Source organism: Apodemus sylvaticus, chromosome 17 (assembly GCF_947179515.1).
Source record: "Apodemus sylvaticus chromosome 17, mApoSyl1.1, whole genome shotgun sequence".
In the NCBI taxonomy this organism is placed as follows: Eukaryota; Metazoa; Chordata; class Mammalia; order Rodentia; family Muridae; genus Apodemus; species Apodemus sylvaticus.
In genome coordinates, this window is record NC_067488.1 from 3,803,187 (window position 1) to 3,825,501 (window position 22,315).

The 22,315-nt window shown below is 42.0% G+C and overlaps 1 protein-coding gene across 3 annotated transcripts in view; it reads left to right on the forward strand.

Moving 5' to 3' along the window:
- Vps13b (vacuolar protein sorting 13 homolog B) overlaps window positions 1-22,315 on the forward strand; it is a 564,131-nt gene that overhangs the window by 515,091 nt on the left and 26,725 nt on the right. For all 3 annotated transcript variants that reach the window (XM_052160919.1, XM_052160921.1, XM_052160920.1), the window contains 4 exons: window positions 463-609; window positions 2,076-2,359; window positions 4,376-4,503; window positions 4,681-4,877. In XM_052160919.1, the coding sequence (XP_052016879.1) occupies window positions 463-609; window positions 2,076-2,359; window positions 4,376-4,503; window positions 4,681-4,877 (756 nt within the window). The remainder of the gene's footprint in view (window positions 1-462; window positions 610-2,075; window positions 2,360-4,375; window positions 4,504-4,680; window positions 4,878-22,315) is intronic.

The following is a 22,315-nucleotide window of genomic DNA, read 5'->3' on the forward strand; positions in this document are numbered from 1 at the left end:
ACATATGCAGACAAAATACCAATGCACATAAAGTACAAAAAATACATTCAGAAAGTAGTTGAAGCCAGGCGGTGGTGGCGCACGCCTGTAATCCCAGCACTTGGGAGGCAGAGCAGGCGGATTTCTGAGTTTGAGGCCAGCCTGGTCTACAGAGTTAGTTCCAGGACAGCCAGGGCTATACAGAGAAACCCTGTCTCGAAAAAAAACAAATCCAAAAAACCAAAAAACAAACAAACAAACAAACAAACAAAAAAAGTAGTTGAGGCTAGATGTAATTCCACACACCTATAATCCCAGCACTTGAGAGATATAAAGGCACAGGGATTCAGAAATTGGGCCCAGCTTGGACAATAGTAAAGATTCTGTCACAAAAGAAACAAACAAACAAAAAAAAATAGTCAAGAATTCTTCATGTGTATTTTTGTGGTGTAAAAACTGTTGTCTTTCCAAACTGTCCCACAGCTATGTCAGTTCTGCATCTCCTCCATGGTGCATCATGGTATACAAGTTATTCAGATTGAAGATAAGACTACAGTAATCAATAATACTCCATATCAGATATTTTATAAGCCACAGTTGTCTGTCTCCAGCCCGTATTCTGGAAAGGAGGTAAGTAATCCATAACATGGTTTTCACTGTTTCTCTCACTTCACTATAAACAGGCTCAACTTTTTTTTAGCCTGGGGCAAAGAATATGCTCACACTGAATATAGAAATCTTATTTGGGCTGAATTTAAAACCATAGATGGCAAGCTGAAGTTAAGCAGAAACGCTGGCTGCCACAGCCCTGGGAAGTGCTGAACCAGCTCTCCAGCAGTGTCTCTCAGAGCAACAGGCGTGGCTTCTGACTCTTGATAATGAACCTGGGACTGGCCCCTGACCTGAGCCACGGAGCCGTGGCTGTGAGCCGTGGCAGGACTCATGGGCCACTTCTCACCACGGCAACGCCTGCAGAAAACAGGTCCAGTGATCATCAGGCCTTTTAACATGGTTCTTTGTACAATTAACATTAACAGTCATATTTTAAGACAGTAAAGAATTGTTTTTCAAAACAGTGTGCTACAGCTCTTTGTTGCTGTAGAACTATCTAATGGACGATCACCACTGCTTACTGAGTCTGTGCTCAGTATTGTTCCTTTTGGCTCCTACAGGTGATTATCAAATGATCAATAGGATGAATGTCTCCATTAACTTAGAGTACATTGTGTAATTACAGAACATCTGAACAGTGGTAGTTCATGGGGCATCATTGGTCGGGCATATCTTCCCAGAAAGCAGCGGAGGCCTCATGCCTCTCTGCAGCCAAGCACTGGCCTGTCTTCAACTTCTGACCCTTCCTCAGCCAACTAGGATTTTTTCCCCAGATATGATAGTCCCTAGACATTCTGGAAGGCTATGGGACAGTAGAGGAATTTTTTTTTTAAGTCTAAAAATCAGAGGCTTGGGCTGCAGAGATAGCTCATGGTGAGCGTGCCTGCTACTAAGCCCAGCAGCCTGGGTTTGTTCTGGAGAACCATGCAGCAGAGTAGAGCCAGTTCCAGTAACTTGTTTTCTGACTTCCATATGTGCATGTGTGTACATACAAACACACTAAATAAATAAATAAGTGTAATAAAATTTTCAGTGGAGAGGCTCTAACATCATAAACCATAAAAGTCCATTTGAAGGCTGGGGTCAGAGCATTTGCCTCCTGCAAATGAGCCTTACTGTTTTGTCTTCTAAGTCCCCAGGTCCTTATTCTGGACTTCATGCAGGTGTGTTTCTCCAGATTCCCCCTATCCAACACAACCTCCTCTTACGTATGTGGCATCTCTCTCCCTAGGCCATTCTGATACTGAGAACTTGGCACTGTTTTTAAGTCAGCCTGGGGCCGCCATGTTTTCTTATGCAGAGAGGCAGCACTTCACTTGGCATGGCTGTCCCTGTCACATTAGGGCCTTGGGTGGAGACAGGATCACTGGCATTCCCATGTCCCCATCTTGGCCACTTTGTGAGAATACATGGTTATGGTTTCTTAGAAGAGGTGCTTCTCTCTGCTACTGTAGTGAGCATGCTCCCTTGTGTTGTCTTTCCAGCATTTTCATGTTCCAGACAGTGCTGCTTTTAGCATTTGCCCAGGAGGAGAGCATCCTGATGTGACATCCAGCTCTCTGCCTTGCTGGGACATCATGCCTGATGTGGGGCCGTCAGCACTAGACACGACCATGCTTCAGAAACAGATACTGCTGGGCTTTTCTCCTGTGCCGGGTGCTGACAGCTCTCATTGCTGGAGCCTGCCAGCCATCATTAGACGAGAGTTTCCCAGACAGAGTGTAGCAGTGCCCTTTGGAACCCTGAGGGAAAATGGATTCTGTACCAGGTATTTTAGCCAAGTATGAATGCTCTCTGCTTGTCACTGTTGCTGCTCATCTGAAGGCCAGGAGAGACAGAACACCAGTGCTCTCCTATGTAATTCTAGGTGCTCTTTCATCTTTAATGAAAGAACTTTGAGACATTGGATACAGTTGAACAGAGGTCATGATCACAAACAGGTTGTCCGCTTAGATGATTTTCCCCTTGCACCTCATGCTGTAAGGCACTGGGATGGCGCTGTGCAGGCGTCGAGCGTCAGGGATGTGTGGTAATGAAAGGGGCGGGGGGGGGGCATCTTTGAGGAGCTCTGTGATGAGAAATGAAGGCAAGGAATCCAAGAGAGTCAAGTTGGAAAGTTTTACTTTTCCAATATTTTACTTTTACTTCAAAATGGAATTTTTCACATAAGACATCTAAAGAGATAGCAATGTAGATAAACACAAGCCAAGGAGTATTCTGCACTGTGGATGCTCCTGCACGAAAGCCATTCCAAATGTATATCACAAATTATGCAAATGACAACCTCAGGATTGGGTCAGAAACATGTAATTGTTTGTTCACACTACCTTCTGTCTTGTGGTTGTTGGGTATTAGTGTCTTTTCTGCAGCACCCAGAACTGCTTACTTACAGTGTATATAGCCACAGAAGAGATCATGCTGTGACCCTGTGACAGTGCCCTCTTTTCAGGGCCTGAGTTATAGACTCTGAGATCAAAGGCATCCCAGTTTTTTGATGTATGAAGAGATTTTTTTTCATAATCATTTTAAAGATTAAAACTTACCTAACAGCTCTCCATTAGACGTCGGGTCCTGTTCCCTCCACATATCTTATGAGGATAGCTGCTTTTATATTTGGTTTTAGATAACATTAAATGTGTTGAGTGCTCTCGAATGGTATGTGAATTATTTTTAAGTGGAAAGTCAAAATTTTTAGCATAAGATGTAGAAATTATATTTAAATTCTCTGAGACTCACAGTATAAATTAATCTTATATGTAAATATTAAAGTAGGCAAGTTAAAAGTATGATTCTATAGTCTTGGCTCCAGATATGTCTATTAAAAAGAAATGGTGTGGCTAGCTTTCCTGCCTGCAAATGAAGCCAGACAACAGCTTTCTAGTCCGTGTGAGACTTGACTCAGAAAAGAGATGCACTCTTGTTTGCCCCCCCTCCTTCCCATCTCAGGCCAGCAGCGCGTGCTTGGTGACATTGTGGCTGTCTTCACCACATGCTGGTGGACAGTTCCCATTCTCACGGGACAGCTTTAGGGAATGCTCTCCGGCAGGCCATGGTGACCCTTCCCTCAGTGTCCACCAAGAACTGCAGCCGCCTACTTTCTTTAATCTTGATAATTAGTACAGTAATCAGAGAAATTTTCTTCCTGTTTAAATGTAATTACCACTTGATAATCTATAGCAGGTTGTTTGTAGCTGTGCAGCCGCTTAAAACAAGGAGTCCCAGCTTTGCCCTGATGGCCCAAATGCACGTCCTGTAATGTCTGGTCATTGTGTGAAATCCATGGCACACATGATCAGTTGCCTACATTTAGAATAAAAAATAAAGCAAACACACAAATCCTTTAGAAATTTCTAAAAAGGAAAGAAAGAAATTAAAAATGGGTCAGTTTTTTCTTTACCAACATTTGCTAAACTCTTTGGGAAGGAAGAAGTGTTGTACTTGAAGAATTAAGGCACATAAGTACTGAGGACAAGGGCCACAAGCAAGGTTAGCACAAGGTTAGCCAGCAGTTCAATGATAGTGTTGTGCAGGATTTAATTTAAAATCCTTTCTCTAAGTTTTTAGTATTTTACTGTAAATGAATATTACCACTACTATGAAGTTAGTAAGCATATATACATGTACATCAACTATTAAGTGAGAGACAGGCTCCTTTTCTGGAAAACACCCTCTGAGTTAGAAAAGCAGTGTTCCAGAGTCTGAAATGCTGTATGTTCAAATAAACACGAACTGGAGAGAAGCCTGTGTCCCTGAAACCATGTTGTCTGTTGCTGGTCTGTTCCAGGGCAATAGCACTGACATATCAAGAGCACTTTGGAGTCACTTACTTAACCCTCTCTGAAGACCCAAGTCCTCGAGTAGTTCTCCACAACAGATGCCCAGTAACGATGCTCATGAAGGAGAACTTCAGAGGTAAGGTCCCTAGCCCTGAAATAAAACAGGAGACTAGATTCTTTGGGAAATTTTGATGTAATCGATACCTGCAGTCCTATGAAGAATACTAATGTATCTCTCATTCCTGCCACATTGTTTGACATCCCTAAAGCTAAGTCTGCATGTGCTCCCTGCCCCCTGTTTTTAACTTTTCAGATATTCCAAAGTTTGAGGTTTATTGCAAAAAAATTCCTCCGGAAAGTTCAGTTCACCATGAGCTATATCACCAGATTATCAGTTACCCAGACTGCAAGACCAAGGACTTACTTCCCAGCCTCTTTTTGAGAATAGACTCGGAAGAAATAACAGCCGAGTGGAGCGACCCTGTGGACATCAACAGTCAGGGAACACAGGTCAGTTATGCTTACCCCAGATTTAGCTGGCGTGCTGCCCGCCTGCCTGCTTTCCGTCCCTCGGTCCCTCCCTCCCTTCCTCCCTCCTTTCCTCCCTCCCTCTTTCCTTGTGTATCATTTGTGTATGTGTGTGAGCATGCATACACCATGGTGAACATGTGCAAGCCAGAGACAACCTGTGTGAACCCGATCTCTCCTTCCTCCATACGGATCCCAGATACTGAGCTCAGATTTCTAGATGATGAACTCTTGGACTGACAAGATGGCTCAGCAGGCAAAAGGTCCTGCTGCTGAGCCTGACAACCCTAGCATGATGGCTAGGGAGGGCACGTGTGGGAGAGAGAGAGCCACCTCCCACACACATTCTGTGACCTCCACACACATGCCCTAGCATATGTATACATACAGAGAAAAGAGAGGGGGGAGGGAACCTCAAAAATGAAAAATAAATGCTGAAGGATGGTACATGGTAAAATGAATTCATCTCAGATCTAAAATGTCAAAGATAAAATAAATTTATAGTGACAGGCAAGTTCTGGTGTAAGACTATGGAGAGGAAAGCCGCTCACCAGGAAGTACAACAAGCAGGGAGAGAGAGGAGACCCAGCAAGACTCATCCCTGTGCCTGCAGGGACCTGCATTCGCCTAAGACCCACTTCCTAGTAGCCTGTTCATTCAGCTAGGAACTAGAAATGCTGACCCCACTAATGAAGTTAGCACCTGACAGTCCACTCACCTCAGCAGCATCACCAGCTGGAGACCAAGCCTTTACCACATGATTACCTAATTTCAGGGCTTTTCATCACCAAACTCATCTTCCTCTCCCTGGCCTCGGTGCCTCTTTGTGCTTTCTGTCTCTCTAAACTTTGTCAACTCTAAGAATCTCAGATAAGGAGAATAATGAAGTATTTGTTCTTAGGGCCTGGTTTATCTCACTGACAATGTTGTCTTAAAGGTTTCTTATGTTACAGCTCGTATCAGAGTTTTGTTGCCTTTTATAGCTGAATAAATCCATGCTTACACTTTCTTAAAGGTCTTTCACATTGTTTGTTCTTCACAAAAGCTGTCAAAATATGACCTATTATAATGTCTATAAATATGTTAAAGTATAAAACATTATGATGATAATAATAGTTATCATGTAACAGCCACTGTCTGCCTGACACTGCCCTGAACACCCTCTTTAAGCTTTAAAACAACCAAGCTAATTACAACTTGTTCTAGAAGTGGGAGCCCTCCAGCAGTAGCATGACCTAGATCCCATCATTTAAAAGGACCTAAGGTTGTATCCAGCCCTGCCTAGCATGTGCCGCCTGAGCTGCTCCTCACGTGGATACCCTGAGTATTCTTTCCCGGTTCTCGGGGCACTCTCTCCTCTCAGGAGGTGTGAGAGCCCCATGACCCTCTCTGCCTCTCCTTGGGCCCTGTCTGTGCGTGTACAGCACCTGTAGTTTTACTTACTTTTCTCTTTCTAAGCATTAAACATCCAGAATTCTCTATGTAATATTTATTCAATGAAAATGTAAAATATGAAACATTGACACAATGCAAACACAAACCATTGCAATGTTGTTTACATTACAAAGAAGTTGAGAAGTCACCACACTCACAAGTGTCTCTAATACCAAACTGCGTGTAGATGCTTTTACTAGGATTTTTGTCTTCTTTTTTTTTTTTTTACAATTTTATACATGGATATCATATACTTGGATTATATATGAAAGAAAACATACAGTACTTGTTTTCCTGGGTCTAGTTCATTTCATTTAATGTGATGATCTCTAGTCCCATCTATTTTCCTGCAAGTGACGTAATTTAGTTCTGTAATTATATCTGAATAATGGTCCATGTGGGTATACATATGGAAAGAGAGAGAGAGAGAGAGACTGATGGATTTGTAGATATGTTTTCTTCAACCATTAATCTATTGATAACCACCTGATTTGTACTTAAATAATTTTCTATCACATTCTTGGTAGTTAAATAATACCCTATCCTCAGCCTATAGCCGAGTGCCTGTCAGCACACTAAGATCTTAATAAAGACCAGCTAAATAAGCTAATAACCAGATGAGTATATTGAGTAAGAAGCATAGTTACCAAAAGGTTGTGTACAGGAGTCCATGAGAATCTCGGGTGTGGCCTGCAAGCACAGAGCACCAGAAGAGCCCAGAGGAGAGAGCCCACCTGTGTCAGGAAATGGCTCAGAAAGATGGCCTGCAGAGTGAAAACAAAGGCAGAGGGAGATAATGAGACTCAACTAGCTGGAGTGAGCAGAAGGCCTGAAAACAGAGGCAGTGAGAACTGCTCTCTCTTGGGGTGAGGACAGTGTAGAAAGAAGTGTTCACAACACCGGAGAAGAACAAGTAAGAAGATGGTGGAGAGATGGCTCAGAGGTTAAGAGCACTGACTGCTCTTCCAGAGGTCCTGAGTTCAAATCCCAGCAACTACATGGTGACTCACAAACATCTGTAATGGGATCTGATGCCCTCTGCTGGTGTGTCAGAAGAGAGCAATGGAGTACTCATATACATTAAATAAATAAATAAACAAATAAATAAATAGTAGAGGAGGAGGAGGATAAAGGAAGGAAGGAAGAAAAGAAAGAAAGGAAGGAAGGAAGAAAAGAAAGAAAGAAAGAAAGAAAGAAAGAAAGAAAGAAAGAAAGAAAGAAAGAAAGAAAGAAAGAAAGAAAGAAAGAAAGAAAGAAAGAAAGAAAGAGAACAAAAAGAGTAAGAAGACGGTGAATGACACAGTACCCAGAGAGAGACCCAAGGGGCAAGCAGAGGAACTCCACTCAGAGAGGGAAAGAGGAGGGAGGACAAGGCTGAAAAATTGACTGGGTTCTTCTAGAGTTTGTGAAGTATATAATCTACTAAGAGAAAAGTGGGAGAGGTCTGAGAACGCAGTAGCTTAAAGCAGACACAAGGTCAGGAACAGAAGAAAGAACAGTTGAGCATCCTGGAGAGCCCTTCACTCTGCCCACCTGCTCTGTGCTGGCCCAGCGTCCCAGGGTGAACTTTCAAGTCAGCAGCTCTCATTTGAGCTGAAAACCTGGAGCACCTGTGGACCTTCAAATGTCTACAGTCTCAGCACTCTACAGAAGAAATCCTGGAACTTGCTGCATCAACATGAAGGTTTTTGAAATCTTACTTATGTGTGATTAGGAAATTCTTTACCATAGGCATGCTCCCTGCCAAACTACATTTTGGGAGTTTCATTCACTTTAAACTTCCTCCACCTTTGTACCCTGGATACTTCAAAGCTCAGAAGAGGTGCTCTTCCCAACACCTCACCTGTGGAGGCAGGGTCCTGCTGAGGTGCAAGTTCCCATTCATCTTCTAGGAGCTGTGTGCCATATATCCTGCAGACTGGGGTGCATTTCCTCCTCTGAACTAAAATGGCTTTCAGACCTTCTCACACATACCCTCAATAATACTCAGTCATATAAACCAGAAAGAAATGGCTGAGTCCTGGTGGGAAAGCAGCCCTGGGTAGCAGCCTTGTCCTCTAGATCTGAGGGACAGGACATGAGTTTCAACCCTGACCTAAATAAACAGAGTGAAATCATTCAAAAATCTGTTATGGGTGTTGTGTTTATAAAAAGATAAAGAGGGGGAATATGTTCTATGGCGGTGTGGTGAGGTGTGGGGAAGGGGGGCCTCAGGAGACCATGCTGAGGCATCCCTTCCCCCTGAGGGACCAGCCAGTATAGTATAGAATAGAGTTTATTAGGGCATGGGGAGGGGAGTTAAGAGGGTAGTAGAGGCAGAGAGAGAGAGAGACACAGAGAGAGAGACAGAGAGAAAAAGAGAAAAGTAAAGGAGCAGAGGCCAGCCATGAGCACATGGGGAAAGGGGGGAGGGAGGCAGAGAAAGAGAGCAAGAGATGGAGGAGCGGCAGCAGCCCCTTTTATAATGGGTCAGACCTACCTGGCTGTTGCCAGGTAAATTTTATAACCTCAGAAAGAAGGATTCTTTGAGCCTACAGAACAAATTTACATGGATAATTTTGTCATTACTTTGATCCTATTGAGAGACCCCCAACTCACTATTTTTAGGCCCCTAGCAATTAGCCTAAGCACTGGGTCACTGAGTAACCGGCCTTTCCGCCTTCAGCTTGAGACCCTTGGCCTTAAGATTATCCTAAAGATAACCGACCTGTCCGTGGAACTAGCTCACCACATTCTTGACACATCTGATGACTGGCCCAGAGTTTAATTATACAAAGCCCCAAGGATGTTTGCTCCAGATAATCTCTAACCTTCCTTAAGGCATAAACTATTGCCTGACTTCCTCATTCTGTACTTCCCTTCCCATGCTTGATTGTCCTCCACCCCTTGCCTTGGGATTTTTCCCCTTTAAATACCCCTGACTTCAGTTGCTCAGGGTCCCACAGTCCTCTACACCTGTGCGGTGTACGACTGTAGACCCCAGAGATCTGGAATAAAAATCCTCTTGCTATTGCATCAAGACCATTTCTCACAAGTGATTTGGGTGTTGCCTTCCGAGGCGTGGAGTGCTGGAGTGCCCTTGGTTTTTTCTGGGTCTTATACTATCAGCAGAATTGTTTGGTGCCTGTGGTGGTGGTGGCATACGGATTTCAATTTCTGGTAGTCAGAACCTTATATTTGGTAGTTAGGCAATGGTATATTTTAAAAGTCAAAGCAAGATACAGAGAGCACACAGAGGTTACCATGTAACTAGCAACTCTTAACAGCCTGCATCATCCAGCCAACAAATACTAGATTCAGGATGTGTAGCAGTAACAAAGCTTCTGAGAAAGATTTAACAGCCCATGCTGTCAACTTTACATGTGAAGGAGACAGTCATTAGTAAGAACAAGCAATCATATTATTGCAAACTCTTACAGTGCTGTAAAGAAGGGAAACTGGTGCTCTTAAAGGAAGCCGGGGGCTAGGGCCTGCCATCAGCACCTCCAAGGCTGTAGAGGCAGGAATTAGACAAGAGAGAGGGAGAATTTTATAAGCAGAAAGAACATGTTGGAAGCTTCAAAACTCAAATTGGAGCATACTCCCTTTAGGACACTAAATGCTAAGGTGGTTGTGGTGTAGAGAAAGAAAAGGAAAAGACAGAGCTCTGAGGCATTCAGGACTTATTAATAAGACCATGTGTGACCTTGCAAAAATGATGGGCTTCAACCTAAGGTCATGAGAAGTCATTAAATGGTTTATGCAAAGTAACTTTATTTTATCCTTGTGCATGTGTACACATATGTGCATGCATATGAGTATGGACACACACATGTGCAGCACACATGTGAAAGTCATAGTCCTTACATTCTACTTTATTTGAGGTAGGATCTCTTCAGAGATTTCCCTATCTCCACCTTCCAGCCACCTCGCTCTAGGAACAGTGAGATTGTAGACACACACTACTGTATCTAGCTTCACTTGTGTTCTTGGATCTAAGCTCTAATCCTCATGTTCAATTTGTAGGCACGTTACCCATGAAGCCATTTTTCACCTCCTGTCATGTTATTTCTAAGAAGAAGAAAAAACTGAGACAGTGTCTCTCTCTGGAAGCTGAGGCTCACTATGCTAGTCAGCTTGGGGGCCCCAAGGATCCTCTTCTCTACACTCTTTAAGCTCCAGGGTAACGAGAGCATGGCACTACTACCATGTCCCCAAATAAGGCATGAGTTTCAGCTCAAAGACTTGCCTAAATGATGTGTAGTTGAGTAAGTCTAAGATAGATCGTTGGTCACCACAGGGTCTCAGACGCTCAGGCCAAGTTTGTTCTTTAATTTATTTGCTGATGAGAGGCTGCAGCTTACAGAGTATAATCAGCCAGTTGGCCCCTGGATCTACTCATAAATCTAGAGGGGGATTTTCCCTCCACCATTAGAGGTCAGTGACCGGTGCAGTGGAAATGTTAAGACGCATCATTGTTCTCACTCAGACAACTGGAAGCTGTCTCTATCTTTGCGACCCCTTTGAGGGCAAATGACCATCAGAAAACAGAACTTTACATATAATTCATAACAGTAGCAAAATCAGTTATGAAATAGCAACAAAAATAATTTTAAGGTTGGAGGTCACCACATTATGAGGAACTGTATTAAAGGGTCACAACGTTAGGAAGGCTGAGAGCCACTGGTACAGGACACCACAGAGTGTTTACTTCCCTGCTGCTACAGTCACACTACAGGTTTTTGATGGCAGCCTAAACATCTCTAAGTGTTTCCTTACCCAACCCAAGCATTCTGGTTCCTTGAATCACTCCTTCAGTAAATGTGATCTCCCAACACATCACCTTAGTTACCCGTCTGAACACAGCAGTATGTTATGCTCCCTTTGTAAAATCTGGCAAATGGAATTACACACAGTATTCCAAATGTGGTCTAACCAGTGCTTCCATTAATAGAGCAGTAACTTAACTTTTTATTAACAAGTTCAGACTGTTTGTTATTACTGAACTTGTGGTCAGCCACATCCCCCAGGTCTTTAGCAGATGACTTGCTATACAGTTGACTTTTTGAACCCAATAATAAGACTTTACATTTATCCCCAGTACACTAAGATTAAGTCTTCTTACTGTTGGCTTAGCCTATGTTGTTGAAAGTACTTATTTAAAAAAAAAAAAAAAGGCAGGGGGGTTGGCAGGTGACACTTCTCATTTAACATTAAGTATTCACGGTAGCTTTATTTCCTGTACAGGTATGGTGAGCATATATTCTACATATTCATCCAAGCCAGTACGAAGTATGTTGAGTGAGAAAACACAGGGTTCTCCTAGACACTTTCTTTGTAACTGGGTTAAATCACCCAGTAGCACACCAGAAAGTATTTTTATCTATTCCATGGGTCTGTTGTAACACAATGTTCCCAAAAGCACTTAAACTGTGCTGAACATATGTCATATCTATAAAACTATCATGAGATACATCTACTAAGGGCCTTAATGAACCAGCACATAGTTGACAATCAGTGTATATCGGTGCATACTGCAGGAGTTGACATGAACACTACTGCTTGACACAACTGGTATCTAGCCTCCATCTAGGAATTTGAATATGGAAGACATTGTCAGAGTGGGTGAGGGAGTTGGAAACTGTAGGTAGCAGAGCTGCTTGCTTGTTTCTCTCATACATCCCAACCCTGTTGGAGCCACAACTGATACCAGCAAACCTTTCAAGTGCCCTCCAAGTGGCCTGGTCTAGAGTTTCCTATGTTCTGGCCAAGTCACAACCATTTCAAAGATAGTCAGGAGCAGAAATTTCTCTGAAATGTCTTTCAAAACGTATATAGCTGGTGAAATCATACCCAGAATATGTACTGTTCTCTTTTTATCTCCCTATCAGAGCTTTCCTTTCATCCTAGAAATCTCTCCTTTTCCTTTCTGGAAGATCTAACTCATTTCATAACCTTAGCTTCTGTCTATCACCTGATCACTCCCAGTTATCTTTCAAGCCCTCATACTCCTCCTAATCTCCAAATTTGTATCTTTTGCCACTAACCAAACATCTCAGCCTAGAGGACTTTACAAGCGTCTCCACCTCAACCTGCCAGCAACTGAGTTGGTGATGTCCCAGGCTGTGTCGAGCCAAGGGTAGCTTCAAATGTAGTCCAACATCAAATCACAAGCTTACTTAAAATACTAAGAGATTTTGAAAACTTAACTCAGTTGCATGGATCATAAGCATGGGCTTTGTGAATGACACTATTGTGTTGTCAAAAGGCTTAGCACACCTGACCTGTCTCTGCTTCAGTTACTGCCACTGTTTCCCCAGTACAAATACCTTATGATACTGTATATCGAATGCTATATATTTAGACACTCTAAACGGTTTGCCAGTAGTCTACCATGATCCCTTTAGTGTAGATGCTACACTCAAAGCTGGAGTGAGTGGACTGAGAGTTTGAACCCAGGATTATATGTGGAAAGAAAGCTTAGAGCAGACCCCAGCTGACAGCAGGCTGCTTCTTACCCCTTCTCCCTGCACAGATGACAAAACAGTCTCTTAGCATACTTACAGACCTATTCATAGGCAAGGCCCAGAAAAATGCACATAGCACTTTGCTTCTAGCTGAGATGCATTTTAAAGAACTTTTCTGCACAGCTAGGGTGTGGTGCATGCTAGAATCCCAGCAGGTGAGCTATGAAAGGAAGATCAGACATTCAAAGCCAGCTTCTGCTGTAGACCAGGTTTGAGGCCAGCATGGGCTACGTGAGAATCTGTCTCAGAAGAACAAAAAAGCAGGAGGGGCCTAGGAAAGGAAAGAAGGCCTCGCTCTGTATATCTGTAATCTCCGCACTTAGCATCTGGGAGTAGATCAGAAGTAAGAGTCATCCTTGGCTATATAATAAGTTTGGGAACTATCTGGGTTCTATGAAACAACCTAAGAAACTTAAAGAAAAATTTTAAAGAAGTACTTCACACATGGGTATATAAGTAACAAGGTTTAAATTTACTCTCCCCAATACAGGCATGAAAAAATGAGTCATAGCTTAAATCAGCTGAAAAAATAAAATTTCTAATTACCGTATCTTCGGTTCATTGTAGACATAACAATTCCCTGCACTAGATAAGTTTTACACCATCTTTAACTTAGAATTTCTAAAGTAGGAAATTATATAAGGCCAGTAAGGGGCATAAGCTGTGAGGTGAGATAACCTCTCTCCTCCTGGTGTTGCCTTTGGTCGTTGTGTGTAGCATAGCAATGCAACACACAATGCGATAGACAATGTTGGGTGCTGAAAGGGAACCAGAGTAGGCTAGGAATAAAAGATAGCAGTTACCCTTTTCTGCCTAGAATTTGAGGAAGGCAGGACCACTCAGGTAGGAAATAATCAGGCCACCAGGAAGTACTGTAATAGAAGCTGGAGACCAAATGAGGTAGGGATGGTGAAGACTGGAGGTGGGGTCGGCATAAGAAATCAATGACAAGATTAACTTTTATTGAAGTTTAATGTGGCCTACCATAATGAAATGCTTAGACGGCCCTTCTGATATCCTCCCTGATCTCCTCAGGGATGCTGGGGAGAGCGCAAGGTGGCAGAAAAGGAAGGCTTCCAACAATGTCCTCCTGTGTGTCCGCTCAAAACCGATTTACTTGGGAAAGTTAAATTGGTATCATTATACAATATTGTATGCAAAATAGAAATGTAGTAATCATGTTGATAAACATAATGGAATGGCCAGAAAAGCACAAATTATCTTTCCATTTTTTTATTGGTAGTTATAGTAAGAGGCGATATGCCAAGATTCAGGCTGCTTGCTGTTCTCTCCAGCAGGTAAGATGGCCTGCACAGTGAAGTTCTGTGGCACTCACTCAGGTAGCACAGAACACAAGAGCTCCGCACCAAGCAGCAGCTTGTGACTACACACTTGCTCATTCCATCGCTTTTCCCTTCACTGCCACTAAATTCCCGACACAGAGCCTCTTGGGTGTGAACGGGTTCCCTCAGGCTCACAGACTACCGGGGCAGGGAGGACGAGTTCACGTGTGCTCAGTGCAGAGAGAGGTGCTGGGCGTGCCTCACTTTTTCCCTCTTTCTGTGCAACTCAGAACCCCATCCCAGAGAATGACGTTACCCCAAATCAGGCAGGTCTCCCCTCACTCAAACCTCTCTGGAAACTCCTTTATAGAAGCACCTAGGGGTGTCCATGATACTAAATCCTGTTCCACTGATGATCAGGATTACCTATAACAACCACCTAGGTGACTACAAGCAGGTGACGAGAGTGCAGTGTAAAATGTAAGCTAGAACTGAACGTCATGCTCTTGACCAGCTAGGCCACACTGGCAGCAAACCACTGTCTCCCCCTGTTCCCCTCAAGAGCAATCTCTGTGGCCGTCAATCATCCAATTCATTCTTTTTCCCACACATGAAATAAAAGTCTTATCCACTCAATACATCAAAATTGAAGTCTCCTGTTGGAGAAGGGTACTGGGTCCACATAATCTTCTCCATTCAGGTCTGTAGACCTAAGAACCTAACCATCTCCTCTCGCTGCTATTTTGTAGAACAGGATAATGTCTCCAAGGAAGAAACTGAGAGATATTGTAGCCTCTTGCCCATGTAAATTCTGAAGTTTCTCTGGGAACATCCTGAAGAGTTTATACCTGAAACAGGAAACCATCTTTAAGCCCTGTCCCTCCTCCTGAGAGCGGAGCATCTCAAGAACTCTTCAGGTGCCTGGTCCGCACTTAGGACTTCTTTGGCCATACAAAGCCTATAACTGCTCAGATAATCAGTTCCTTTTAGGCTGGGCTCATACGGCTATTGTAATGTCTCCAAAGCTCAGTTGCCTTCTTACCTACTCAAGTCCCACCCACCAGGCAGTAACTGTAATCTTCATCCTTTAAGAAGCCTGTTTCCTGCTTGCATTATTCCTGAGTCCTCAGCATTAAAAGTATAACATTAAGTTGAATTCTTAATCAGTTAGAATTGCAGCAGTTAAAATGTTTTAACCTGTAATTCTGCTACCTGCCGTCTGTTAGCAAACTGTTTACCGTCTTTTGTTCAGAGGCTGTAGAGTGTCTCTTGCTGTTCAGGATTTTTAACATTAGTCTATGTGCAGTACTATAACAAGTACTATAGATTGGGAAACTCATAAGTAGCAGACATTTATTTCTCATGTTCTAGAGTCTAGGAAGCCTAAAGTCAAGGTACTGGTAAACCCACAGTCTGGTGAGGCCTTACTCTCTGGGTCATGGGTAGCCATCAATCCCAGCATAATATGTATCATTACTCAGAAACTAAAGCTCAACTGTGGCTTAGCAGGTGTGATGGTGTGTATATGCTGGGCCCAGGGAGGGGTACTATTTGGAGGTGTGGCCCTGTTGGAGTAGGTGTGTCACTGAGGGTGTGGGCTTTAACACCCTACTCCTAGCTGCCTGGAAGCTACTCTTCCACTAGCAGTCTTCAGATGAAGATGAGGAACTCTCAGTTCCTCCTGTCCCAAGCCTGCCTGGATGCCGCCATGCTCCTGCCTTGTTGATAATGGACTGTTTTACTCCATATGTAGCAAACAGAATGAACTCAAGAACTGAAGGCCAAGGGGATTTCTTTACTGTCACTGCTCATGCCAGAAGAACTGAGGAGGGCTTTCTTGGTCACATCAGAAACACAGTCACAATTTCAGCAGTCAAACTAAAGGGAACACAGATGCTGGGGCCATCAATGTCCTACAGAGCACTTTCATTTTGCAAGGTGCAGAATGCCCAGATCAGTTGTTTCTCGTTCATTACTAGACACAGCCAACAATGGCCAGCAGTCCTGTCAGTGTGTCTGCAAGCCCTCATCTTCTACCCTGTTTATGATTTGTCTCCTGAGTACTTTCTGTCTGTAGTTTGACACTTCTGTGGCAACCCCATTTTTGTAGCTTTCACTGTCCACTTTAACTGCCTGACCATTAAGCCAGGGCCTCGTCTTTTGAGGTTTTTCTGAACCCTGCCTCTATTCTTTGTGAATCTATAGTCTAAGCAAGATTGTGCCTAGGTTCATGCTACATGCCCTGTGCTTATCCTTAGGGACTATGGTCCCTCAGGGACCCGGATCAGTAGAAACTCCATCACCTTGCAGCTGTTCCATTGTGACAGACTAGCTGAAGAAGACCTTGGCTTATAACCATGATGAACAAGTTCTCATGATTGTATAAGTTGCCTGGGTGCTTTTTCTGTGTGGAGGAATAACCTACTTCAATCTGGGTGATCTGGACAGCTTTCTCACTGTGTGGCCTTTACTGCGTGAACCAGACCAGGAGACCTGTGTGGATGCAAGAAGTCAATACATAAGCTTTTCCACGCTTCTGTCTGCCCATGTTCTGTTAACTAAAGAAAGAACCATAGCTTGATATCAATATAGGACAGGGTTGCAAAAGAACATGGATACCTAGATGCAAGGTATAAGAAGAAACCATATTGTTAGATTGTAGGCCCATGTTATCTCTGGTGCAACTTAACTCCATTATGAGAGAGAGAGAGAGAGAGAGAGAGAGAGAGAGAGAGAGAGAGAGAGAGAGAGAGAGAGAGAAAGCAGTGGGCAATATGGCCAAGCACTGAGCTATAATAGAAGACCCTCTTATAGCCTGTGTGACAAGGGAGGAGAGTGGCTCTGCCTCCTGGGCTTTAGCTCAGCAGTAGTGTCATTATGTCTATTTTACCTCAGCCTATTGGCCAGAGCTTCTGATATGGCCTGCAAGGGTGGGTATAAATCCTGCTCTGTGCTGTGGAGAGCCTAGACACAGGGCTCCAGAAGACTGCCACAGAGCTATCTTCAGAGTTAGCTGTTTACAGCATCTGCCTGTCCTGTGCCCTGGATGTGCTGGCCAGAGTGCTAAGGAAAATGGAAACAACATTGGTTTTTTGTTTGTTTGTTTGTTTGTTTGTTTGTTTTCGAGACAGGCTTTCTCTGTGTAGCCCTGTCTGTCCTGGAACTCACTCTGTAGACCAGGCTGGCCTCGAACTCAGAAATCCCCCTGCCTCTGCCTCCCAGAGTGCTAGGATTACAGGTGTGCGCCACCACTGCCCGTCCAGCTGGAAACAACATTCTTGATTTTTTTTTTAAGATTTATTTATTTATTTATGCATATTTGTACACCACCATTGCTCTCTTCAGACACACCAGAAGAGGGCACCAGACCCCATTACAGATGGCTGTGAGCCACCATGTGATTGCTGGGAACTGAACTCAGGACCTTGGGAAGAGCAGTCAGTGCTCTTAACGGCTCAGCCATCTCTCTAGCCCCATCACATACCTTTTTAAAGCTGTCTTACTGTTTACACACTATACTTTTTGTGAGCAATTGAAGGATATGATTTTATCTTCTCTGATGATTGATTCTTGTAATGGGTAATAATTAATAAGAGTACCACCCTACCAGGCCTCTGTACCACTCCTTCCAAGTGTCCAGTAAAGCATAACTCTTAAACTTGAATAGTTAATCAAATATATTTATGTATATAAAACTCCCAATTACATAATGATAATTTACAATGATAAAGTATTGTTCCAATATTTTTTATTTATTTTTATTTTTATTTTGAAAAGCTTGTTTTATTGAAAAAGGAAGTAAAACATTTTATGATAAAATTGAAGATTTACATGGAAAATATTTCTGATAAAATAGGAGATATATAGAAAACACGTTTCATGGAAAATTGAAGAGTAAAGTGGTAGACATAAACATTGCTAAATTAATTGAAAAAGGAAATAGAAATATTTCTGATAAAATTATAGAAAAACATGTTAAAATTGAAAATCATGGAAAATTTTATATAGATATAATAATGGTAGGCATAAAAGTATTCCTAAGTTGATTGAAAGTAGAATTATAAACATTTTCAGGTAAAATTGAAGATTTACATGGAAAATGTTTCTGATAAAATTCAAGAAATATATAGAAAAACACGTTAAAATTGACTATTTCATGGAACATTATACAGATAAAATGGTAGACACAAAAAGCCTTTCTAAATTAATTGAAGGTGGAATTAAAAACATTTTCTGAAAAAAATCAGAGATTTACATGGACTACGTTTCTGATAAAATAGAAGAAATATATAGAAAAATGTTAAAATTGAAGATTATCATGAAAAATAATGCAGATAAAATGGTAGACATAAAAAATGACTAAATTAATTGAAAGAAGAATTACAAACATTTTCTGATTAAAATTGAAGATTTATATGAAAAATAATTCTGTTAGTCTATGTCTTTTTATTGGGGAATTGAGTCCATTGATGTTAAGAGATATTAAGGAATAGTGATTGTTGCTTTCTGTTAGTTTTGATGTTATTTTTATGTTGTGTGGTCATCTTCTTTTGGGTTTTTTGAAAGATTACTTTCTTGCTTTTTCTAGGTTGTAGTTTCCCTCCTTGGGTTGGCATTTTCCATCTATTATCCTTTGTAGGGCTGGATTTGTGGAAAGATATGGTATAAATTTGGTTTTATCATGGAATATATTGGTTTCTCCATCTATGGTGATTGAGAGTTTTGCTGGGTATAATAGTCTGTGTTGGTATTTGTGTTCTCTTAGGGTCTGTATGATATCTGCCCAGGATCTTCTAGCTTTCATCATCTCCAGTGAGAAGTCTGGTGTGATTCTGATAGGCCTGCCTTTATAAGTTACTTGCCCCTTTTCCCTTACTGCTCTTAATATTCTTTCTTTGTTTAGAGCATTTGGTGTTTTGATTATTATGTGATGGGAGGACTTTTAGTTCTGGTCCAGTCTGTTTGGAGTTCTGAAGGCTTCTTGTATGTTCATGGGCATTTCTTTCTTTGGGTTAGGGAAGTTTTCTTCTATAATTTTGTTGAAGATATTTACTGGCTCTTTAAGTTGGAAATCTTCACTCTCCTCTATACCTATAATCCTTAGGTTTGGTCTTCTCATTGTGTCCTGGATTTCCTGGATGTTTTAGGTTACAAGCTTTATGTATTTTGCATTTTCTTTTACTGTTAAGTCATTTACTGTTGAGAAAGCATTGGCTTTCTATGCTATCTTCAGCACCTGAGATTCTTTCTTCTATCTCTTGTATTCTGTTGTTGATGCTTGCATCTATGACTCCTGAATTCTTTCCAAGGTTTTCTATCTCCAGAGATGTCTCACTTGGTGATTTCTTTATTGTTTCTACTTCCACTTTTAGATCCTGGATGGTTTTGTTCATTTCTTTCACTTGATTGTTTGTGTTTTCCTATAATTCTTTAAGGGATTTTTGTGTTTCCTCATTAAGGGCTTTTACCTGTTGACCCATGTTCTCTTGTATTTCTTTAAGGGAGTTATTTAAGTCCTTCTTGAAGCCTTCTATCAGCATGATGAGATCCAACTTTAAATCCAACTCTTGCTTTTCTGGTATGTTGGAGTATCTGGAACTTGCAGTGGTGGGAGAACTGGGTTCTGATGTTGCCAAGTAGCCTTGGTTTCTGTTGGTATGGTTCTTGTGCTTGCCTTTTGCCATCTGGTTGTCTCTGGTGCTGGTTGGTCTTGCTGTCTCTGGCTGGGGCTTCTCCCTCCTGTGGGCCTGTAAGTCTGTGTCTGTACTCCTGGGAGACCAGCTCTCTTCTGGCAGGGTCTGTGCACAGAAGGCTGTGGATCCGCCTGTCTCCCTGGTGCAAATGGCATCCTGAAGACCTCTGTCCCAGCTGCTCCACTGATCATATGCCCCATGAGCTCCTAGCTATTCCCCTCCAGAAAGAAGGTGTAGATCCCACCTCTGTGCTCAAAAGTGAAAGTGCTGCTGGGAGATCACTTTCTCCTCACAGAAGGCTGTGGAGCTTCCCGGCTCTCTAGTACAAATGGCGGTGAGGAGCTACCCCAATATTTTTTTTTATTGTATTTCTTTTGTTTTTCTTTTTTTTTAATTTATTGATACATTTATTTACATTTCAAATGATTTCCCCTTTTCTGGACCCCCACTCCCCGAAAGTCCCATCAGGCCCCTTCCCTCCCCCTGTTCTCCCACCCAACCCTTCCCACTTCCCTGTTCTAATTTTGCTCTATACTGCTTCACTGAGTCTTTCCAGAACAAGGGGCCACTCCTCCGTTCTTCTTGTACCTCATTTGATGTGTGGATTATGTTTTGGGTATTCCAGTTTTCTAGGTTAATATCCACTTATTAGTGAGTACATACCATGATTCATCTTTTGAGTCTGGGTTACCTCACTTAGTATGATGTTCTCCAGCTCCATCCATTTGCCTAAGAATTTCATGAATTCATTGTTTCTAATGGCTGAATAGTACTCCATTGTGTAGATATACCACATTTTTTGCATCCACTCTTCTGTTGAGGGATACCTGGGTTCTTTCCAACTTCTGGCAAATATAAATAGTGCTGCTATGAACATAGTAGAACATGTATCCTTATTACATGGTGGGGAATCTTTTGGGTATATGCCCAGGAGTGGTATAGTCCCGGCAGCATACACCATCAGCACTCCCTGAAGGTGCAAACAGGCTCCATCTGGTTCACAGACACAATCTGGGGCAGAGCACACTAGAGCTGCAAGGGCACCCAAGAGGAGGACAGCACATCAGCAATCTGCTACAGGGGAAACCCAGCCATATAGTGTTGCAGTAATAGCCCCAGAGCCCTTCAGGAGGCCCAAACACCAGCCAGGGACAAGACCAACTAACTCCAGAGAACAAGATGGCAAAGGGCAAACGCAGGAACGCTACTAACAGAAATCTAGGCAATATGGCAGCATCTGAACCAAACTCTCCAACATCAGCAAGTCCTGGTTATGCCAACACACCAGAGAAACAAGATTTGGATTTAAAATCACTGATCATGATGCTGCTAGAAGAACACAAAAAGGACATAAATGAATCTCTTAAAGAAATACAGGGGAACATGAATAAGCTAGAATCCCGTATAATGGAAACAGAAAAATCACTTAAAGAAATGCAGGAGAATAAGGCTCAAGAGATAGAAGCCAATAAAGAAGAAACGCAAAAAAAAAAAAAAAAAAAAAAAAAACTTAAAGAAATGCAAGAGAACTTGAGTCAAGATGCAGAAGTCATGAAAGAGGAAACACAAAAATCTCTTAAAGAATTACAGGAAAACACAAACAAACAAATGATGGAACTGAGCAAAACCATCCTGGATCTAAAAACAGAAGTAGAAACAACTAAGAAATCACAAAGGGAGACAACTTTGGAGATAGGAAACCTTGAGAAGAAATCAGGGGCCATAGATGCAAATATAAACAACAGAATACAAAAGATGGAAGAAAGAATTTCAGATGCCGAAGATACCATAGAAACCATTGAACTCAACAGTCAAAGAAAATGCAAAAAGCTTGTATCCCAGAACATCCAGGAAATCCAGGATACAATGAGAAGACCAAACCTAAGGATTATAGGTATAGATGAGAGTGAAGATTTACAACTGAAAGGGCCAGCAAATATCTTTAACAAAATTATGGAAGAAAACTTTCCCAACTTAAAGAGAGAGATGCCTATGAATATACAAGAAGCCTACAGAACTCCAAACAGACTGAATCTGAGCAGAAATACCTCTCGCCACATAATAATTAAAACCCCAAATGCACTAAACAAAGAATATTAAAGGCAGTAAGAGAAAAAGGCCAAGTAACATATAAAGGAAGACCTATCAGAATTACACTAGACTTCTCACCAGAGACCATGAAAGCTAGAAGATCCTGGGCAGATCTCATGCAGACTCTAAGAGAACACAAATGTCAGCCAAGACTACTATACCCAGCAAAACTCTCAATCACAATAGATGGAGAAACCAAGATATTCCATGACAAAACCAAATTTACACAATATCTTTCCACAAACCCAGCTCTACAAAGAATAATAGGAGGAAAACTCCAATACAAGGAGGGAAACTACACCCTGGAAAAGCAAGATAGTAACCTTCCTTCATCAAACCAAAAAGAAGATAATCACTCAAATATAAAAATAACATCAAAAATGACAGGAAGTAATAATCTCTATTCCTTAATA